Source organism: Hyposmocoma kahamanoa, unplaced genomic scaffold (genome assembly GCF_003589595.1).
Source record: "Hyposmocoma kahamanoa isolate Upper Pololo Valley unplaced genomic scaffold, ASM358959v1 95, whole genome shotgun sequence".
In the NCBI taxonomy this organism is placed as follows: Eukaryota; Metazoa; Arthropoda; class Insecta; order Lepidoptera; family Cosmopterigidae; genus Hyposmocoma; species Hyposmocoma kahamanoa.
This window is the reverse complement of record NW_020654972.1, coordinates 8,801,877-8,823,521: the sequence shown is the minus strand read 5'-3', so window position 1 is coordinate 8,823,521 and position 21,645 is coordinate 8,801,877. Positions and strand designations below refer to the sequence as shown.

The window sequence follows — 21,645 nt, the reverse complement described above, 5'->3', positions numbered from 1 at the left end:
ACTGCCAAATCTTAGATCGTTATTTTCCTTCAATAGCTCTTTTAAAAGTTTTTCTAAATTTTTTCGCGGGTTATACGTTATTGCTTTAGGGTGGCCATATTTTTTCACCCATTTTTTTGGGTAGGCAAACCTTACAGCCTTTTCATATATTAGTATCTTTTCCTTGTTTTAAACGGAAACGGCAATAAACACATGTTCATAAAAAAATTATTTCATGTGATATCATGTGATGCATTAAGGGTTGATGCTGAATGGTATAGGACAAAGTAAGCGTCTATGTTTTTCAATAGGCATGTTTTGACAGCTAAGAGAGAGAATAGAATATGACTGTAGTCTCATAAACACTGGACTATTGCGTATTAGGAAAATACACATTTTATTAGCCCGTTATATAATAGGTACTACAGAATTTGAAAATACAATTTAGTTTTTTAATTACTATGTAACTTCTCAAAAACAGTTAGATCGGTGAATATCACCGACTCAATACGATACCACGTAATTTTTTTTTATATTAATGTAACAACGCAAAAGATCTCAATACCTAGAGCCGTAATGCCATATTCATTCCCTTTTGCTTTTTGGACATTTTGAGTTGTCTATACTAATTTCGACCTAACGACGCTCGGTCTAGGTACCGCGCAGTCTTTAGCCGTATTGGAAAATGACTTGATCACATAGACCTTAATACCTATAATTTTATTGTTCTATCTATAACGTAATACCGAAAAATATTTTAACCTGATCATCGCAAAAATTTCCAAAATTGATTTCTCGTGAGAATCGCGCAATCTGATTAACGATTTGTTTACTTCAAATTCCTAGTTACGTTGATGGCAGGTGTCAAAATGGGCCTATTCCATTGTTTAGTACAGTAAACGTTATTTACGTGCATATCTAATTGAAAAAATCCAAATAAATATTCAGTTTTCTGCTAATTTCTACCTGTGCCAATTAACTAAAAACGCAATGAACCACATTGTGCACCGTTAACGTGCTTTTGAAGCGTTTGTCGCTAAGATGAATTTCGTGAACTTCCAATCGGCGAAGTACTCGTAAAATATGTGAAATAAATTGGTTTGAAATGAAAATTGGGCAATTTTTATTTTATTCGCGTAATGGAATTTTTTACCGCGTTTGATTAAATCTGTATATATATTTTTAAACTTCCTTTTATTGTCCTTTGAATTTCCTTTTCCTTAATTTGGTTAACTTGTTTTCTTCGTTTCCACAGCCTTTATAAATTCAAATTTCTGTGAATCGGAAAATGTGACTGGAACGCACTGGAACATGAAATACAGTAATACGATAACCTGCTATAAAAGAGGTTGTTAGGTACTGCATATTTGCAGTATTCGCGTTCGACGTAAAGGCAAAAGCTTTGAGAGGCAGCTCGTTAAAACCAAGGTCGTGTCAAATGCTGCGACAATCATATTGGTTTTTCTAGGACATGCAGAAACTGGAGATAAGAACATTTCAACTGCGACATAATAGATACGATCTATGAAAGTAGATATACACTAATTGTCATTATCTTAGCAGTTATGTCATTATTCCGATTTAAGTAGCAGTAGAGCTCCTTGTGAAAGAGTTCGTCAGGGAAGTACTGCCACCGTACCTAATTGTGTCGCCAACGCCAGCAATCATGTCAGCATTACTGTGTTCCTGTTTAAAAGGGTAAGCGTGCTGTAGTAAAATTACAGGCACGTGGAACTTTTCAACTTACGTATGTCTCAGGGTGACGGGCGCAGTGGCAGTCACATCTTTGCGATTGGCATGGCAACTGCTATGGAGACACGTGTCGCTTATCATCAGGAGCACGACATGTTCGTCTCGTCGAAATCAAGTCCCGATCGAAAGAAAAATTCCTTTTATCAGACAGGCTCGAATTTGCGTGTGTATGCTAGGTCTACCATAATCCCTTTCATGGTTAATTTATATGGTATAAATAATAAACTTATAATAGCATAAACATACTTAATATAATAAACATATTGTAATGATATATATGCACCCACAGCAACATTAAGAGTCTTGATATTAGAGATTCTATTAGTTGACCTATTTCTCCTGGCCATCCTATCTTCTCCACGAGAATAAGGCAGGGCTGAAGTGCGGACGGTTAACTCAAAGTGGTGGCCAAGAGTAAACACTTCTGCTCTGAACAGTGAACGTAGTATCGTAGGCGGTATTGTTAGGCACCGACAGCACCCGACTCCACTAATTGGTGTCGTCTGCAAAGAGTTCTCGAAAACCCGAGGCGTCCTTAACAGACTTCTACGAAAAAGAACTTTTCAAGTTTTATTTGTAAACTACTGATTTGAAATCTGCCCAGAACAATGTTTCACCACTTTTTCTGTTACCAAATTTATATTTTGCCTAAAATCCATTGATATCTGAGCAATTTTCTATTTGCCAAATATATTTAAAAATAAAAGGAAAAACTTTGTTTCACATTTTTTAATCAAAAAGTTTATCTCATTTTGAGTCAAACAGATATCTTTTCTTTGTTTCTTACAATATTGTAACGATGGTTTTGTTCACATGTAGAGAGTAAAATTTTACGTCTAGAAATGGTATAAACTTGAATTTCACATATTTTGAGTTACAAAACTATTGTAATAGTAGTAGTAGTGCGATGTCCTTTTTTATGTATATTATAGGTTCCATCTTTGAAAGTAAACATAATTCAACAACTTACGTCTGAGGTATCCACATATACTTTCGTATAAGAACTCGATAAATCGACACCTCGAATGAACACTACGCCATCTTTATTTTTTGGTCGTCTTCTGTTATTTTGTAAACAGCCATATTTATTTGCCTTAGTAAATAAATATGGCGGTTTAATATAAATATAATCTTAGTTGTGCTCCCCGAATTCTGTGAAAAAAAAAACAAGAACAAAAAATCGAATTTTGTAAAAAAAAAAGAAACAAAAAACAAAATAAAAACAGAACAGGTCCAAAAATTAAGTTGGCTTAGTGTTCATTGGAGATATCGAAATATATGTTGGCTTAGCATTGACTTACAAATAAATTAGTTGTATTTTTCGTATTTTAATGTAAACTATTTGTGTTCCTACCTTTTCGCTGAGAAGTATTAAATAAGAAGAGTGTAAAAAGTTGTCAGATTTGTTTGCCGTACAAATTAAAGAAAATAATAAGAAAACTCAGTTTATTTATTGTCTACAATCCCACATATATATACATATAACTTTTTTGTTAAAAAAATCCACCTCAAAAGTTCGTGGAATCATATCTGTTTGCCAAGTTTTATTGAAATTCGTTACCGGAAAGTGCGCGACATCGGATACATACCCTAGTTTGCCATCTTTAGAGATGGAATACTTTCTTCAAATTTAAATGGGACCAATACTGAGGCACCCTATTTCCAACAAAAAAGAATCATCATCACATGCATAAAAAAATACGGTCGAATTTAGAACCTCCCTCTTTTTTTGAAGTCGGTTAAAAATGTTATAAATTAGTTCAAAAACGTTAAAGCTTTTTATTTAGTGTTTTAATAGTTACTAAACTAAGTTAATGAAGGTTCTTGTTTTAACAAGCTTAAAACTTTTTTGTAATCCTCCTTAGAAAACTGAAAGTTGTAGCCATTGACTTACAAATAAATGGACGACGGGTCTAATACAAAAACCACGAAAAAAATGTCCCAAGTCAACCTATTCGAAATTTAAATTGTTATGTCATCGCAGTATCGCGCTGTCCGTAGAACAAATGAAGACTAAAGCGGAGTGTCGCGCTCTGTATACGATTTTAGCGCCTTACAAGTGCGGACACTTTTTAGCGCGGACCCGACGTCCATATAATTGTAAGTCAATGGTTGTAGCCACAAAACAACTTTACACCGCGTCGTCTGTGGTAGGTATGTTAACATTAAAATTGGATTAATTGGATTAAAACTTGTGCAAAGTAAATACTTTGAACTAAATCGTTCAATGTTTGAGTTAATTTAAACTTTAATTCTAAAGCAAAAGACGCACACTTGTGCGATCCCATTTAGTTCATTCGCACAAATGAACTAATTCAATTTTTCAGTTCCTTTAGTTTTGTTAGTTGCTTAGTTCAATTGGATTTAGGAATTTGGAAGGAATAGGAACCGTTTCGGTCTTTAAAGTACACGGAATGTTAGGAACGATTTCTTGATTTAAATAGGAATGTTTTATTGTTTTCCCTCTTTGCAATACTTTTTGTGTTTTTTGAATAAACATTTTTCATATTTATAACTATTTATTGTCTTTGTAATTTTTTCCTCATAATTACATAAACTGTATTCGTGTTAGTTATTTTATATGTATATGTTTATTAATTAGTATATGTAGGTATAACTTACCTAAAATGGTGTGTAAATGTGTTAAATTGATAAAGAAAGCAAAAGTAGACTGAAACAATTTATTTAATACTTATAATTTATCTTAAACGAGCTGACAAGGTTCTCACCTGAAGTTTATATTGTATTTTGAGTCTTAAACGTGCTAGCAAGGTTCTCACTTTCACTCAAACTTGTATTAAGAGCAATGATAGTCCAGTATTTGTCTCGTTCGCACCGTCTCGCCTCGCGTCTGTGAACATCGTGCACAAGGAACTAATTCGTTTCGGTCAATGTCAGGAATTCTTTCTTAGCAATTCCTAGTTCATGAACTACTCAGTCCCAAAAAAGAAGTTATCTAAGATGATATTTATTTATATATTTTTTGTAAAAGTACACCACTAGTTTGTTGAAATTGATACAAAGATCGAAGAAACTCAACGGAAAATTCCTTCGATTCGGGTGAACTTGAACCAGCGACATTTGAGCGAGCTATGAAACGAAACAGCAGACCTTCCGAATTTCTCTAAGTGCTTGTTGCAGATCTTTGTACTTGGTTTTAATGGGTTTTTTGCCGTATCGCCACCCATGAGAAACCTGTGAAATATACAGGGTTATTTTTAAAATACATAGCGCACACTATAAGTTTCCGGAACTGGCCACTTACATAAACTATTTAAAAAGTAATTAGAACATTTGAAAATGGAACTCTTTGGCTTTAGAGTACAGTTTGTTTCATCTGACTGTCACTTGTTTTTACGTTGTGGCGTCATTTTAGAAATTGGTTGTCTACATCACAATGGATTTAACACGTGAAAATTTTCGTAGTATGATTTTCTACGACTTTAAGTGTAATTTAACAGCTCAGCGGAGCTTCGCTCGACTTCAAACTGTTTTTGGCGATGAAGCACCATGCATAGTGTAAAAGCAGTTTGACGACTATTTATAGCTGGTTTGCAGAATTCAAACGCGGTAAATCGAAAAGTGACGGATTTCGTGATGGTCGCCCGTCCACTTCTGTGAACAACAAAAACATCGATGATATGCGCCGTATGATCAAAACGGAGATTCGGGCATCTTTAGGCATAGGTACACGGTAAAAGCAGATTACTTACAAAAAGACAAAATTCTTTTTATGAAGACAATTATATTAAATCTAACAAAACGATCCTCTCCCTATAGACGCTAGAGAATAATTACTTGATAATAGTAAAAAAACGTTTCAAAAGTATATTTTATTTATAAAACCGAAATAGTTAATCCAAGAGCAAATTAATTTACTTAAGTCAAAAAGCTACTCTAGATTCAACAAAATATTTATTTTTAGTTATTAGAAATTTTTGATTTTGACGTGAAAAAAAAAAGTATTTTCTATATTTAAGTGTGTAGAGGTGGGCGATAAATAACGTCACGATGAATAAATCACGATGATCCGCCACCAAACAGTATCACCGTGACTCGTTCCGAAGAAAACGACGTTCCAAAGTCACATAGGTGTTTCTCCGTTCCAATAGCTATCCCCGTCACTCACATCACGACATACGTATTTGATACAATGCGCGATCTCCGTTCCGTGGTGAGTGAGCGCGCCACTCGTTGTAGTTCTCTTCAAATCGGGCCATTTCGGCGATGGGAGAGAATGAAATAGGATGACTTTCTTTGCTCACTCACAAGGGTCGTAGGTGCTTATTACTACTAGAAAAGGCGGATGAAAAAATCTGCAGCAGTTATTATAAACCTATTTATGAACAAAGTAAAATATTTTTGTATATTTGTTTTATTATAGGAAGAGTTGGTATTTTATATTTATGTATAATCTACTTTGTGCATTCTACTAGAAATATAATTACATTACACTTTATTGTTATTTTTAATAATCCAAAGATTCGCATTAAATAAGTAACAAACAAAATTACATTAAATACAATATCAACTTTTTGAATGGAATTGAAACTTATTACAAAGGGAGTAAAAACTTAAATCATTCTATAAAAAACAGCTATAAGTGTTAGAAAGAAGCCGCTGACTAAAACCATATATCGTAATGTAAGTTATAGGCGTGACAAGGTCACGGAAGTAACAGTCGTGACAAAATCACGATGATTTATTACTGTGATTTTTTTGGAACCGGAACGACAGTCACGGCGATAGAAATGTAACGCTATTTCCCATGTCTAGTGTGTAGCGCTGGTCAACGAAGGGGTTGCGTAATACGACGAATTGAAACGCAGACTTTAGTGTAGAAAGGCGTACATATTATCAAAAAGGGTAAATTTACAGGGTTATGGATCCAACAGTATGATCTCCACTAGCGTGAAAGCACACAATTCAGTACCAAACACGTAGCAGAATAGGACAGAATAGTCTTAAATCCTTGAGTGCCGTTCAGTGCCATATAACTCCTACAGCAGTAGAAAGCATTAACAATTCAAATCATATGAGATGACCTATACTATTGAAGTTAAGAAAACGATAGCCCGTTTCAGAGTACAACTAATGCCACCTAGCAGTGGCGCGATGGAACTAATTGCATGTTAAAGTTTGCTTGTTACACAACAAGTGTAGTTTGATATCATGCTGAAACTAAATTTCTTAAATTATGAGTACAAAGAACACACTAACAAATTACAAAGAGATACTACAAAAAAAAAAGAAAAATGACAAGTAAAAGTAATCGTTATCGCGTGCGCCTTCGGCGACATGTTGCTTTAAAAAATATACTCAAGAATTTAGAATATTAATCTGAATAGCAATAATACTTCTTTATTTGTCTAAGGGTCGTATCCCAGAACTCTACTCAATGCTCAAGTCAGGATGTGAGTATGATTTCAAGCAGTGGAAATACGACCGTAATGGCAGGGACTTGAGTATGATTTCGAGTGCTTCAAACCATACATAAATCCCGACTTGAGCATTGAGTAGAGTTTTAGAATACGACCCTAAGAATATATTTTCTTAAAATACACCCAAAAAATTTTAAATTCATTTAAGACTATTTGAATTCGATGTAAGAGGTAAAAATTTCTTGGTCTAAGTAATGTCCAACTAACTGATTAGGAATGAAATAAAATCTTGAAGTGAACGTATATGTCTAAAAGTTAGAATAAAGTTAGGAGTAAAATTGTATTAGAAAAAGATAAGCAGTATTTTTGTAATGACAATATTTTATTACTTTTAATAAATATTCTTTCAGAATTAGCAAATATTTTGAGAAATTGCTCTTTCTTATTAATAGAATTCCTTTTTTTCTGTGCATGAGTCAAATACAATCAATACTACACAAACATTTGGGTGTGAAAAAGCTGTGCTCTCAGTGGATCCCACACAATTTGACTGAGACTCAAAAAACGGATCGCCTCACTTGGTGCAATGCCATGCTTACCAGATTCAACGAAGGGGCGTCAAATTTGGTGTGGGACATAGTAACAGGTGACGAAACATGGATTTATAGTTACGATCCCAAAACAAAGCAGTAATCGAGATGAGCCGAAACCAACCAAAGCGGCACGCGTGCAATGTGCCTCTAAGCGATGATTGCTTCTTTTTTTAATAAAACTGGACACGTGGCTACTGCTGCTGCAAAATCGTTGTACCGTGAATAGTGATTGGTACACGACCATTTGTTAGGCCGGAAGTTATTGACAAACTCCGTAAAAATAACCATAAAAGCCGTATCATCTTGCACCACGATAATGCCAGTTCTCACACGGCCAGACAGACAAATGAATTTTTGAAGGTGAACAACGTTGACCTTATGAGCCATCCCGCGTACAGTCCCGACCTGGCACATTGTGACTTTTATTTATTTCTAAAAATTAAGAACCAGTTGCTCGGTCAAGGATTTTCATCACCTGAAGAGGCTGTCGAAGAGTATGAAAAATATGTTTCAGAGATTGTCACGGTGGAGTGGCGTAAATGTTTTCAAAATTGGTTCATTCGTATGAATAATTGTATTAACGCTAACGGAGAATATTTTGAGAAACAATAAATTCATTTCTGACCATTTATAATATTTTCTTCTTATTAATTCCGAAATAGTAAGCCTCACGTACCAACAACCTCGCAGGACTATATCACTGACATCATAAACAACAACTTTTGTCCCATTACTTTTAATAATTCCTCAAATTTTACTTGTGACGGAAAGAACGAGTCGTAGTTAAGCTACACGCCTGTCCATAACAGTTGCAGTGCCACTCAGAGCTTTATCACACAAAGATCTTAGGTTCACTGCCACTGCGCTCGCCACCCTGAAACATAAGTTGACAAGTCTCATGTGACTGTAATTTCATTAGCTCCCTTACCCTTCAAAACCGGAACGCAGTAATGCTGACACTGCTGCTTGGCGGCAGAAATAGGTAAGATGGCAGTTCTTCGCAGGACGAACTTTTTCACAAGGATCTCTACTGCAACTGAATAATAATAACGCACACACTCATAACCACGCACTAGGGAAACCCTGTGTCGCGGGTGCCATGGACACACACAAAGGTAGACAACCTCAAATTACACCCAACTCACGAGAGAAATAAATGTAGGCCCTTAGAATAATAACGCATAGAATGATAGTTTCATATCAAACGAACTGTCACAAGTGAGGCAAAAATCAAATTCATGTAGGCTAGTTTTAGTAGTAGGTTAATTTTCGGTTTTAGTGAATATTTATATAAAAATACAAGTTGAAACGCGTTACTTCCTTGTGGAATGTGATGTTAGTATCTATTTTATGTTTGTCTGACGTATTTTTACACTCACTTACCGCACATTTCGTCACTTTTAGCTAAAATTCTTGATCTGTTCGCGGTGCAAGTTGACCATGAGCTTGAAGGCCCGCCCGCTCGTATAGGCCCTTTTGGCGCGCTTCAATTTGTTTGACTAGGTTTCTATACGTTATTATTCTAAGTGTAGGCCATACGAATATTTCTCCCAGCCCGGGAATCGAAGCCGGGACCTCTGCGTGGCAGTCCAGCATGGTAACCGTTCGGCCACGGAGGCAGATAATATTCAAATAGACCGCTCTATACAGTGATAGATCTGTGTGGTAACAAAAAGAAGCCCCAGCGTAAATATTGGATTGAATTTACTACCTCATTACCAAATGCGGTTTTAATAAGTGTCGGGTAGTGCAACAAAAACTTAAAAGTTTATTTTTGGTGAATTTATCGAGTTTTGTAAAAAGTAGTGGAACAAAAATTGTTGTTTATGGTTTCAGGAATATATTCATGCGAGGTTGTTAGCATTTTTCAAATGAACTTGTGTAAAATGAGGTTAGCTTCCCTCCAAACATTTGAAAAATAAGGTCACCAGTATTGCAACATCTTCAACGGAAAACTGCATCTGACAGTTTCATCGTTAACAGGAAACTAATCTCCTTCGCTTTACAATAGGCTAGATTGTCTGCACTGAGTCTAGGTCATGGGAAGGGGAAGGATAATGTGCAATTGTATTCCTCATTGCAGAGATAAGAAACTTGCACAGGATAATAAGTAGAACTAAATTGTCTACGTTGTAATGTCGTTTTCATGGTCGCATCTTTCATTCTTATATAATCTAACCTCACTCCGTGCTGAGTTGTCATAATTGCTCTCAAATAGATTTGTAATAAATACAAATGGTCGGAATAGAGTGTTCCATACGAGTACTAAATGCATTGACTTACAATTATATGGACCTCGGGTCCGCGCTAAAAAGTGTCCGAACTTATAGGGCGTTAAAATCGTATACAGAGCGTCATTCACGCTATAGTCTTCGTTTGTTCGACTGACAGCGAAGCAAGCAAAATTAGACAGTACTGCGATGACATTACAATTTAAATTCAACGTTTTAGCTTTTTCATATTCCTTTACATGTCACTACGTTTAAATAGGTTGACTTGGGACATTTTTTTCGTGGTTTTTGTATTAGACCCGTCGTCCATTTATTTGTAAGTCAATGACTAAATGTCTAAATATGTCAAATATCTACAAGAAGTAGCAGTGGTTAAAACTACGAAATATTAATAAGTATTTTCGAATAGCATCATCAGTTTCTTTATTCCATGAATATAATATCTGTCTAGTATTTATATGGTCTGTGGTATCTACAATAATACACGTATTAATTAAAAGGTTAGGTTAGGTTATTTACTGCATTTTTTCATTTAGAAAATCCATATTTTGACCATTGCTATTAAGGTAATAGCAATAGATAGATATCTGTCTACAGTATGATTTTTTCAACTGGGACAGTATGTGGTTATCCGGGACCTTTGGATGTACAGGAAAACTGTCTTAGGACGCGTTCAAATTAGCCGCTGTTCAAAGCGCTACTGTGCACAAGTGCGACCACATTTTTAGTGATGTTTTTATCTTTCGACTCAGTTACGATGGATTCTGATGAAGAAACATTACTTTTACTTATTTTGTTAAAACTAAAGAAGAAAAAATTAAAAAGAATACCACAACGTATTAGAATCCGTTCGTTACCTTTATTTTGTTATAATAATGAAAATACTACAATACTACAAGGTTCGGCAATATAACGACAAAAAATTCTAAAATTACATTAGAATGAATAGAATCGTGTTTATGGAATTACTTCAACTCTTAAAAAGCCATATTGATGATAGACTGCAACCGAGCGTGACTGCAGCGCGATTGTCGCGCGGCCTTAGTAACCACGAGGTCTATTTATGTGAAAACAAATTTGATTTCGTTAATTTTTTGGTCTAGCGTGATATGCCCATTAAAATTATCCCATCGCCTCTCCTATGGTTTCGGATTCCCTCATACAGTCCCAGTTAAAAAAAACACACTGTATATTCCACGTTGAAACCAATACCGTACCTACTAAAGCGTGAGACACAGTCTTAAATCTTATTTTAAGAAACTTCAACGACCATCTCCTGTAGGTTGACTTTTTCGTTAAGTGACTTAACTGATTTCATCTTGCGATATTTTAATACATTCATGCATTGACTTACAATTATATGGACGTCGGGTCCGCGCTAAAAAGTGTCCGCACTTGTAAGGCGCTAAAATCGTATACAGAGCGCGACACTCCGCTTTAGTCTTCATTTGTTCGACTGACAGCGCGATACTGCGATGACATTACAATTTAAATTTCGAATAGGTTGACTTGGGACATTTTTTTCGTGGTTTTTGTATTAGACCCGTCGTCCATTTATTTGTAAGTCAATGCATTCATGGCAAACCGTTTTATTGTTTCAGGACGGCGATGTTATTGAATTATGCCAAGTCAGTGACGTCAGGTCGGGAGGTGTGCCCAAGGTAATAAATTACATTTTCATATTCCTTAACATTTTCAACGCTGTTAATGATTTAATATAAACCAGGGTTGTTGCGAATATCAGCATCCGCTGATAATCTGCATGAATTAAAATATCTGCGCCTGCATCCGCATTCATCGATGCTGATATTCAATGCCGATGTTCGAGTCGTGATGCGACCTTAGGCTCAACTCACACTGTCGCAGAATGGAAGCGTCGCTTATTTGCATAACAAAAATTTGTACCTTAATAATGAGAAAATAGAGACAAATATGCTATAGGCGAAAAACATGACGCGTTGCGACGCTTCGACTCTGTGCCAGTGTGAGTTGAGCCTCAAACACATGCTAGAATAATTTACAAATCTTCGAGATACAGACTGTTAGCCGAAAAAGCAGCGTGAGCTCACCTATTGTTTTTAGAATATAACTCCACAAGGATTAAGCCAGGCAGATTAATTGTTGTCATGCAGATTTATTATTTTGTTAGTAGTATATTTTAAATGTATATATATATTAGATTTAATGAGAATGTACATTTTTGGTTTTTTTTTAAATACATAAAATCAGCATCCGCTTATGTTAAGGTCAAGAAATCATTATCCGATGATGATGTGTAAAAACCCTTCATCAGCAACAACCCTGATATAAATACCTGAGCACTCTCGTTGCACAGTTGGAAGTTATCGTTAAATTAAGTGAGTTTGGAATAAATTACAAATTTAATCTTTAATATTTATGCTATACAGTTGTTTATTACATCACATTTTAATTATAACTTTATAACAAGGTTAAGAAATTTAAATAGATATAGCACGAATTACTTTAGACTTACTTTACCAGTATATCTTGTTTCATAGATCGAAGAAGTGTGTTTACCTAAACTTTAATTAATACACATAGAGTGAACAATACCTCCCTCTGAAATCCGGCAATATTAAAAAAAAAAACAAAAAATATAAACAAAATAATAATAATAACGCACACACTCAACATAACCCCGCACTAGGGAAAACCCTGTGTCGCGGGTGCCATGGACACACACATAGAAAACCATAAATTACACCCAAACTCACGAGAGAAATAAATGTAGGCCATACAAATATTTATCCCGAACCGGGAATCGAACCTGGGACCTCTGCGTGGCAGTCCGGCGTGGTAACCGTTCGGCCACGGAGACAGTTTAAAATGGCATATTATTACTTCTTTCATTCGTTCATTTCAGCCCCGTCTCTTACCCACTACAGGGTATAGGCCTCCTTTCGCTCCTGCCAAACTTACTAATTATTGTTACTTAGAATAGTACATAAATTCCGAAAAATTGTATACATATATTATTTCCTTGAAGTGTAGGATATTATCACGGAAGAAGTTTATATATAGACTGCCTATTATGATATCTGCTTATTACTGACTTGGTTCCAGTTTTCTACGATTAATAATAAAAATTCTAAATATAACTTGTGTATCAAATTTATTTTATATTAAGCAAGGGATGCTATCTCGTATATTTATAACGTCAAAGCAATTTATTTGAACGTATCACTGAAGCGTGCTCACTTATCACAGCTAATTATAACACCAATTAAGCTCGCATATTTAATTAGCAATTAATCTGTATCTGAAATTAAAAATCGAAGAAATATGTAGTATTTAATGTCTTTGTCTGTATGCATATATAATGGTAGCTTGTAAACGAATCTTTTTTTATTAAATATTTTATTCTTGTCCGTCCCGGCACTTAATATTATAATAATAAAATTGAAATTTGTGCTACACTTAAGTGACTTTATTTATGAATTAAAAGAAATGTTTAGGAATCTACACAACCTCAACTAGCTTTGGTTGTATCCGTATAATACTGGAAGTGTTGAATCATTAACTTTGGAACAAATATGTAGTAAAATCGAGGATATTTATACGGTATGAAAACACGACTCGTAAAAATTTTCACGGTAAAAAAAAACACAAACATACCTCGAAATTTTACAAGAAAACCACTGTATTCTAAATAACTGAACTAAATACACGAACACATATAGTATACTATATACATTTATTAAATGGCATTCATTTCGTTTGTAACAAAAATAAATTGTGAAATAAAGCCAGCGTCCCTGCCACACAGTAGAACCGATTTGGTACGGGAAATTTTTTAATTCGAGCGGAGGTAGTCTCGACTCTTAATTTCCATTGCCGCGGTGAATGGAAGCGAATTGTCGTAACCATAGCATAATGAACTTTATGTCTATTGGGTAAAGTACAAATCAGATACGAGCCAAATCACAGGTCCTTCGTCTTACGGAGCCATTCTCGCATCTCCGTATCGTCGTAGTAGAATAAGACCAATTATGGTATAGTTGGCGATTTATTATTTGCACCGATACGTCTTATCGCTTCATCTTTAGAATACACTAGGACACAAGAGTTAGCCGCCTCGGTAAGCCACGTGTCGTCCGTATAGTGTAAACAACTAGTTTAAACACTTTTACGTCTTGGCACTTAATTATAAACTTGATAATCTGTATGCGGAACTAACTTCGTTCAATTAGTAAGTAGAGAAGAAAAAGTAAAATAAGAACAGGCGGAGAAAATTGCGACTGACGCGGCAACCGGCAGCGCGGCGTGTCGTTAAACCGATGGACAATTTTCAAATTTCGAGTTAATTGTGAATTTAATAACTATAGGGCTTTAGTTGAAAAAATTTAGCAGGTTCTCTGTGGTACATAATGAGAAACATTTCCATATCAAAATTATTTGCAAAGTTAGATATTTTATTTTATTTTACTTTGGCCTGTTTTCAGGATTTTATATGATTGAGTAAAGTACATCGTATCGAGCAACAAATGAGCACGATCTTTAGAAAATATTCTTAAGTGTATCGTATATTTTTAGTAAGACCGTTATTTAATAGGAAATACCGAACATATTTGATGTAAGTAGTTTTTCCCGTTTCTCCTCCAATGACTCGCCTTAACAATATGGTTGATTCACCAACTCTGTTATCAAAGGTTAATTAAGCACGTTTACCAGCACACTCCCAATGATTTATCTTGTTCTAGGACACAAAGCTGTACACAAATCTACTAAACAAACATGGCGACGCGTTGGAGGACAAATCGTTGACGATCTGCAGCGGCACAGACTACATCAACATCAACTATCAACACGTCGTATGCCCCGATGCCGACACTGCTAAGGTCTTGTACTTTTACCTACTTCTATTTTAGTGCTTTAATTATTACCAACTTTTTTGAAATTCTGTGGTCTATGTTGTTTTCAATCTGTCGGAATATTGTTTCTTGTCGTTCTATTACTTAAAGGTTCACGGACTTATACTTATACTAGGGTGGTTTGATAAATGGGAAATTAGGTAAAGAAAACTAATGTGAAAATTACTCAAACATAGAATAAATTTAAAAAAAAATTTCCTAATTTTATTTCTTAATTTAGAACTCCTTACTAAGCAACTGACGTTACTTTTAAATTAGCGCAAAAATAGAAAAAAAAATAGAAATAAAAGGTGAGGTGAACATTTTTTGAAACAAAAAAAATTTTTTTTGATTGGTTCAATAAGTTGGGGTATTGGTGGTCAAGATGTATAGAGTTAAAAGGAGATTACGTCGAAAAAGAAAACATAATTTAAAAAATATCCTTCTTTTTCTTCTCAAAGTTGCCAAACCGGGCGGTCATTAATAGAACACGATAAGTATATTGAAAGCAGAAAAAGTAATGGCTTCGATGGTTTGGTCATACAGAAACGATATTAGGAGATTGACGACACTTTATAGAGCGAATGTGGATGGATATGTAGTAGACTTCGACGTACATACATCGATCTGATTGGAGACATATTAAAAGTACCAAGAATAAATAGCCACGTATGAAGACTGATACGAGTGGAGAACGCTAAATAGATTTGTCAGGAACGTGAGTGGCGGTGGTGAGTGGAGTTTCATTGTCTTTGCCTACCCCAGTGATATATTTGATCAATGGATGTATAAACTATGAATATTAAAAAAAAACTCAAGTCAGTTTGTGATCAAACGGCATACTTTTAAAAAAGTTTTCATTTCTACAATTACAGTTTTTACACGAATTAATTTTTAGTTTTAAGTATAATAATTCAAACAATACAACATAAGTTTCGATTAAAGAAAAAAAAAATGGCAGTACGGCTTATTAGATGCCTTAACCTTGGGCCAAACAAATTTTACTATTACTAGAACTACTTATTGTTAATAGCAAAAGCTATGTTATTTATTATGATAAATATCATGACAGTCAATGAAGTAAGGACAAGATCTTGAACTGTAATTCGACTTCTTAGTTGCGCAAAGTACCTATGGTAGCGTGCAAAACGCAACATTCATAACTAACGAGGTTTTAACTTGACATTATTGTCAAGGTAAGTGATGATCATCACATCTACGTAGCCTGTTTACAATTCACGTTCGAACACGTCAATGCATGTAGGTATATAAAGGTGTACATGGTATGGTAGGGTGATTGCCTAAATTTAAAAAAAATTCAAATTTCTGATCAAACAAAAAACTTGTTACGATGAAAAAACACTTTACGAAATACTTTTGAAACTGTGTCTTTGACAAATAAGTTTAAAGAAAGTAATATTCTTACATTAGCGTCACAGTCAGAGATGCTGCCCAAAATCGTAAGCAGAAGAGACAAATACGGAATTTAGTATAATTCCTTTCTTATTACAAATTTCGATGTAAAAAATCTTTCTCTACCTTGCAATCCTGTGGATTCTCACTACTAAGGATGCACATGCACGATTGGATATTTGTGAAGAACGATTCAAATGCATACGATCTAAGGTTTTTTTGTATCGATTTATGTCAATGCGATTTTCAAGCAAATCGATACAATAGAAAGGCAAGTCGAATCGTCTAGATCAGAAAGCAATTTATCGATTTATAAGAAATATTTAGTTGTAAATAGTTTTTGCCTTCGATTTTGGGCATTAACGGGTTTGAACCAGGTTTAATCCAGCGTTAACAAATCGCCGGGTTAATACCCGGTCGCTTGCCCATCTCTGGTCAAAGTACATTTTATGAAAATGTAGTTTATGATACGAGGAATAAAAACAAACTAGCTATTCTTAATAGCCATCTTCACAAGTCACAAATTCATTTAGAGAAGCAATGTATACGCTTCTACGAGTATAATAAGATTCTGATTGATATTCAAAATTTGCCAATCACTTGGTTTAAAACTATGGTGAAACAAAAACGTTATACTAAAGGTTTATTATATATACAGCTTCTGCGTATATAGATGACAAAAATCCGTAATAGTGACAAGAAATAGTTATTTGTTATGCAAGGCTGCAAAGTTGTTGTAAACAAACGAAGGAAGCTAAAATTGAAGATTGAAGCGAGTGGTTCAAATATCCTGAGCGTAGTAGGGGTTTCAAGGCACGAGACGCAAAACAACTTTGCTGCCAAGCGAAAATCACAACCTTTCACCTCACTATAGCCAGGGAAATGGTAGATGAAAGAACAGCAGTTGAACTATAAAACCTTTTTTAATGAAAAGAAAAAGTTCTGAATGTACACCTCATCAATTTTTATTCGTACTTGTAGTTTTATTTTATGTAATTATGTGATTATTCGAATTATTATACTTTGACGAATTAAAACAATTTAATAAACACAATTACTTATCGTTGTCAATTTAATGTCAACAATAATAAGAATAAAATATGCCAACGGGTTTATGTTACATAAATAAGTAATGTACGACAGATCGCTTGATTGAAAATGCCATTATCTTTTTTTTATCGAAAGAAAAAGTTAGGTGCACCACAGTCCATCGTCAAAAACGTTTTTGCGCGCAGATTTCTAATGACAAAGAAAGCCTTTTTTTTAATTAATTTATTAAGGCTTTGGCAAAGCCATCAGCCTAAACATGAAGTTTAATTATGTTTCTGTAAATATGGCCGCCACAAAGAGGATAGGCAATTTGAGGCGGCGTGCTTGGATTGACTCGGGATTCCTTAGAACGGGCCGATACGGGTATTTTAGTTCGAGATTCGTATAATTTCGCGTTATAATCTTCGATTAAGGCACAACAGCACTATCCTATTCCACTTTAAACTAGATTTCACAAATTAATTGAAAGTCAAAATTAAAACGACACATTTCCCTCCAAAAGGTCCAGAGCGAATCAGAAAGAAGGCCTTTCCGAGCTAGTGAGGTGAAAAAAATATTGTAAAGTATAAATGTGTACAATTGTATATTTACAAAGAGCAACCCCTAGACCTTATTGCTCATCATTCTTCTCAGGGGAATCTTAGGGTTGAACTGTACAGTTTAATCGATATAGCGATTTCAAGTGTAATTTGCAAACCTATGAAATGATAGTTCATTGTGTATTAAGGATGGTTAAATAGGAAATTACATTTGTATTAAATACAACGTTTATTTCTTGTATGAATAAATATGGTTCACAACACAACGCAAATAGCGAGTTTTTTGGTGTTTTGTTATCAACTCATGGCCAACAAGCTATTCTTCCATAGATAATACAACTCTGTAAAAAAAAATGCTAATTTTTTCTACACAAAATAATTAAAATCAATTATAACAAATTCTTAATAATAAGTATTCAAGAAGTATGGGACTGAATTGCAATTTAATTTCTGTTTAGATAAGATTTTAAGCGAAATGTTTTAATTTTGAACCTAAGCAACCTCCTTGCTTGAACTTGAACCTGAGCTATGTATCTCGTGCTACAAATAAAAAAAACCATGGCTGTAATGGAAAGGAAAAGGCCCGAAAGTTTAATTGCGGTATTATACTCAAGTTAGCCACCATGCAATCATAGTATTTACGAGCAAGTGTGATGAAAAGATTATTTGAGTATAAACATTTAGATATTTTACTCATAATTACACGCAGGCGTTTGTCACATAGGTCCGCTGTGCCGCAGCTGTTATTGTACGCAGACGCGGCGCCACACACCTCTTAAAATCCCTGAACTATCTGTTAAGGTTACAAATTGTATAAGTTCATAAGACATATACAGACGCCGTGTATGCTTAATTTATAACATTGGCAATGACTTTATAAAAACAGATAAAATGTGTGCAAGTGTATAATTATTCATTCATATGTCGTCGTATTATAATTATGACGTGAAACCACAAAGCCAGCTGACGATTACAAATAATAAGGCCAATTGGGCCAAGACCTACCATTATGCCTTTGTATTGGAGTCTGTATTTTGTTCGCGTTGCAGTAAAGAGTATTTATAATGTATTTTAAGGAAAAAGAAAACGTAACAATTTAGAGAAACAGGCAAAATATGTTTAAATTAAATGTACGGTAACAAATTACTCGTCGGGTGATGGTACCAATGATCGACATTTTAAAAGAAGTGTGTCTCTAAATTTGAAATAACTTTTTTTTTAATTTATGGCACTAGAATGCTTTGTACAATAACTTTTTGTTTACATAATAGCTAATAGTTTACTTGACATATACAGTGTTTTTTTTTCAATGGGACAGTATGGGGAAATACGAAACCATAGAAGATATTAGGAAAACGGTCTAAGAACCATTAAGTCTTTTTTGTGAAAACAATTTTGGCATAGTCAATTTTTTGATAATGCGTGAGTTGTCCATAAAAATGAATAAAATTAATGAAATTTTTTTTAGTGCTAATCGACTCAGTTTTATGTAAGGATCATTTCATTGTACGGGACAAAAAAAATTGGGACATCAGAAGTTGATAAAATTTCATAAAATGACTTTCATAGAAAATTAATAAAAGTTACAAATTTTTAAGCTGATATTCTCAGCTTCTTAGAATAATAACGCATAGAAACCTAGTCCGCACACGCTAAGTGAGGCAAATTGAAGCGCTCCTAATGGGCCTACATGAGCTTGCGGGCCTTCAGTGCTCAAGGTCAACTTGCACCGCGAACAGCTCAAGAATTATAGCTAAAAATGACGAAATGTGCGGTAAATGAGTGTAAAAATACGCCAGACAAACATAAAATAGATACTACTTATACTACACTTTTGAGGGAAATGTTATTCCATGGCATCATTATTTGTATATTTGTGTGCGTGCCGACGAGCGTAGATACAAGTTGCTTACGCCTACATGAATTTGATTTTTGCCTCACTTGTGACAGTTCGTTTGATATGAAACCATCATTCTATGCGTTACTATTCTAAGCTCAGCTTCTTAAAAGGATGATTTCATTGTATGGGACGAAAAAATCGGGACAGCAGAAGTTGGTCAAATTTAATAAAATGATTTTTCATACATCCTCAAGAAACATCATGGTGTAGTATGTTTCATAATAAAGCTGTTATAGTTATTACTACTAAAAAAACATAAATCATTTTAATTTCTTTAAATTTCCAGTAATGAACATCAAAAATCCACTAATGGTCACCAATTTGGGGAATTTATCCTTCCCCTTTATCGAATAATAAAACGGCCTCGTGAACTTCATGAATTATAATATTTCATATCATTTTACACAACAATTTAAACAATTTGAAATAGCTGAAATGTGACATAATTAAAAACACTCTCCTTGGCGACACTCGTCCAAAGAGACTGCCGATGAACCGGTGATAATAGGCTTCGTCTAAAGCCGCCACACCGCAATAGTCGACACTCACCAGTAAGAACACCGTAATTGACATTTATTAATAAGAAACGTGTTATTATGATAGAAAATGTTGTCCTAAATCTTATTAGAAATTAATTTAAGACTACCACCTTACTATGATGTTTGTTTCGTTATGAACTTTTCTGTGACTAATTATTATTCTTATTTTATTTATAATAAAAAAGTGCTCCCTCTTCGCCAAACGCCTAGTTTTAGCTTTAAAACTAGGCGTTTGGCCTAGACGACAGAGGACTGAAATGTAAACTCCATAATGCCTCAATTTTGAACTTCAGAAGTCAATGTTCAGAAAGAATACTTACTTTAGTACTTTTTTTTATAAATTTTCGCCCATTTATTTGGGTAGGCAAAGGTTCACCATACAGCCTCTTCATAAAAATTCTATCTTTCCTTGTATTAATGGAAAAGGCGGCAAGCGCCTGTTCTTTACGTACTTTATTTCTTTGAGTCTATTTCGTCATGAAGAAAGATGTTATGTAATTGTATAGGGCAGGGTAATCAAAAATAATAGAATTTGACACATCAAATCACCTCTATATGTATATAGCTGATAGCGTGCGCAATTGATAAGTCTTACAACATTAATAATTTGGTGGTAAATAAGTCCTTCTGGCAGTTTAATAAAAACAAATTTATGTCCAATAGGAATGGTTAAAAGGCCTCAGACAAATCACTCACAATGTGAAAGCCAACAACGTGTGTCCGATGACGTGTTTGACCAAGCAGTAAGTAGCCAAGCACTGGCTCATTTGCCAACGGCAAGTTATCGCATGGCACATTTCGAAGCATGGCTTTTGTATAAATAACAAGATTACTAGAAAATCTGCAATGAAGTGAGGATAAATAAGTAGTTTTAATATTGAAATTACTCCACTACTTTTTTTATAATTTATTAATCAACGTTGAAACACAAAGGAAAATTCGGTCTGACAAGAGTCGAATCTGTCTGTATGCCAACCTAGGGCAACCGTTTTTTAATCGTTAAGTTTTTCTTCACTCAAATTTACAGACTTACAGCTTTTTGAATAGTAAGTTGGGCTAAATTGGCATAAGGACACAGCAGCCAGGTTCTAGTCCTGTTAGATCGAAGGAATTCTTCTTTGTGTTTGATCTTTGTATAAATCAAAAAACGCTGTGTTGTTATTGGTAACAAAGTTATTTATAGACATTATCCGGTTTCACGCACTTTCCGGTAACCGATTAACTATTTAGTTTCAGTTTGAATGCATGTTTTTTTAATATAAATTACGTAGGTACGAGCTCTTCTTATTTTACATCACTGTATTTTAAAAGTGTAATAAGATGGACAGTTGTAGTTGAGGGATTAAAAATAAATTTGTGAAAAGTTTGAAAAGTGTAAAGCCGGACTTGGCGGGGGC

At 34.5% G+C, this 21,645-nt stretch overlaps 1 protein-coding gene across 2 annotated transcripts in view; it reads left to right on the top strand.

The window, feature by feature from the left end:
- LOC113238118 (1-phosphatidylinositol 4,5-bisphosphate phosphodiesterase) overlaps positions 1 to 21,645 on the top strand; it is a 60,578-nt gene that overhangs the window by 6,019 nt on the left and 32,914 nt on the right. The window contains exons 3-5 of one of the 2 annotated variants that reach the window (XM_026474844.1): positions 11,538 to 11,597; positions 14,658 to 14,795; positions 20,912 to 20,991. In XM_026474844.1, the coding sequence (XP_026330629.1) occupies positions 11,538 to 11,597; positions 14,658 to 14,795; positions 20,912 to 20,991 (278 nt within the window). The remainder of the gene's footprint in view (positions 1 to 11,537; positions 11,598 to 14,657; positions 14,796 to 20,911; positions 20,992 to 21,645) is intronic. The other variant, XM_026474845.1, reaches the window with a different exon arrangement.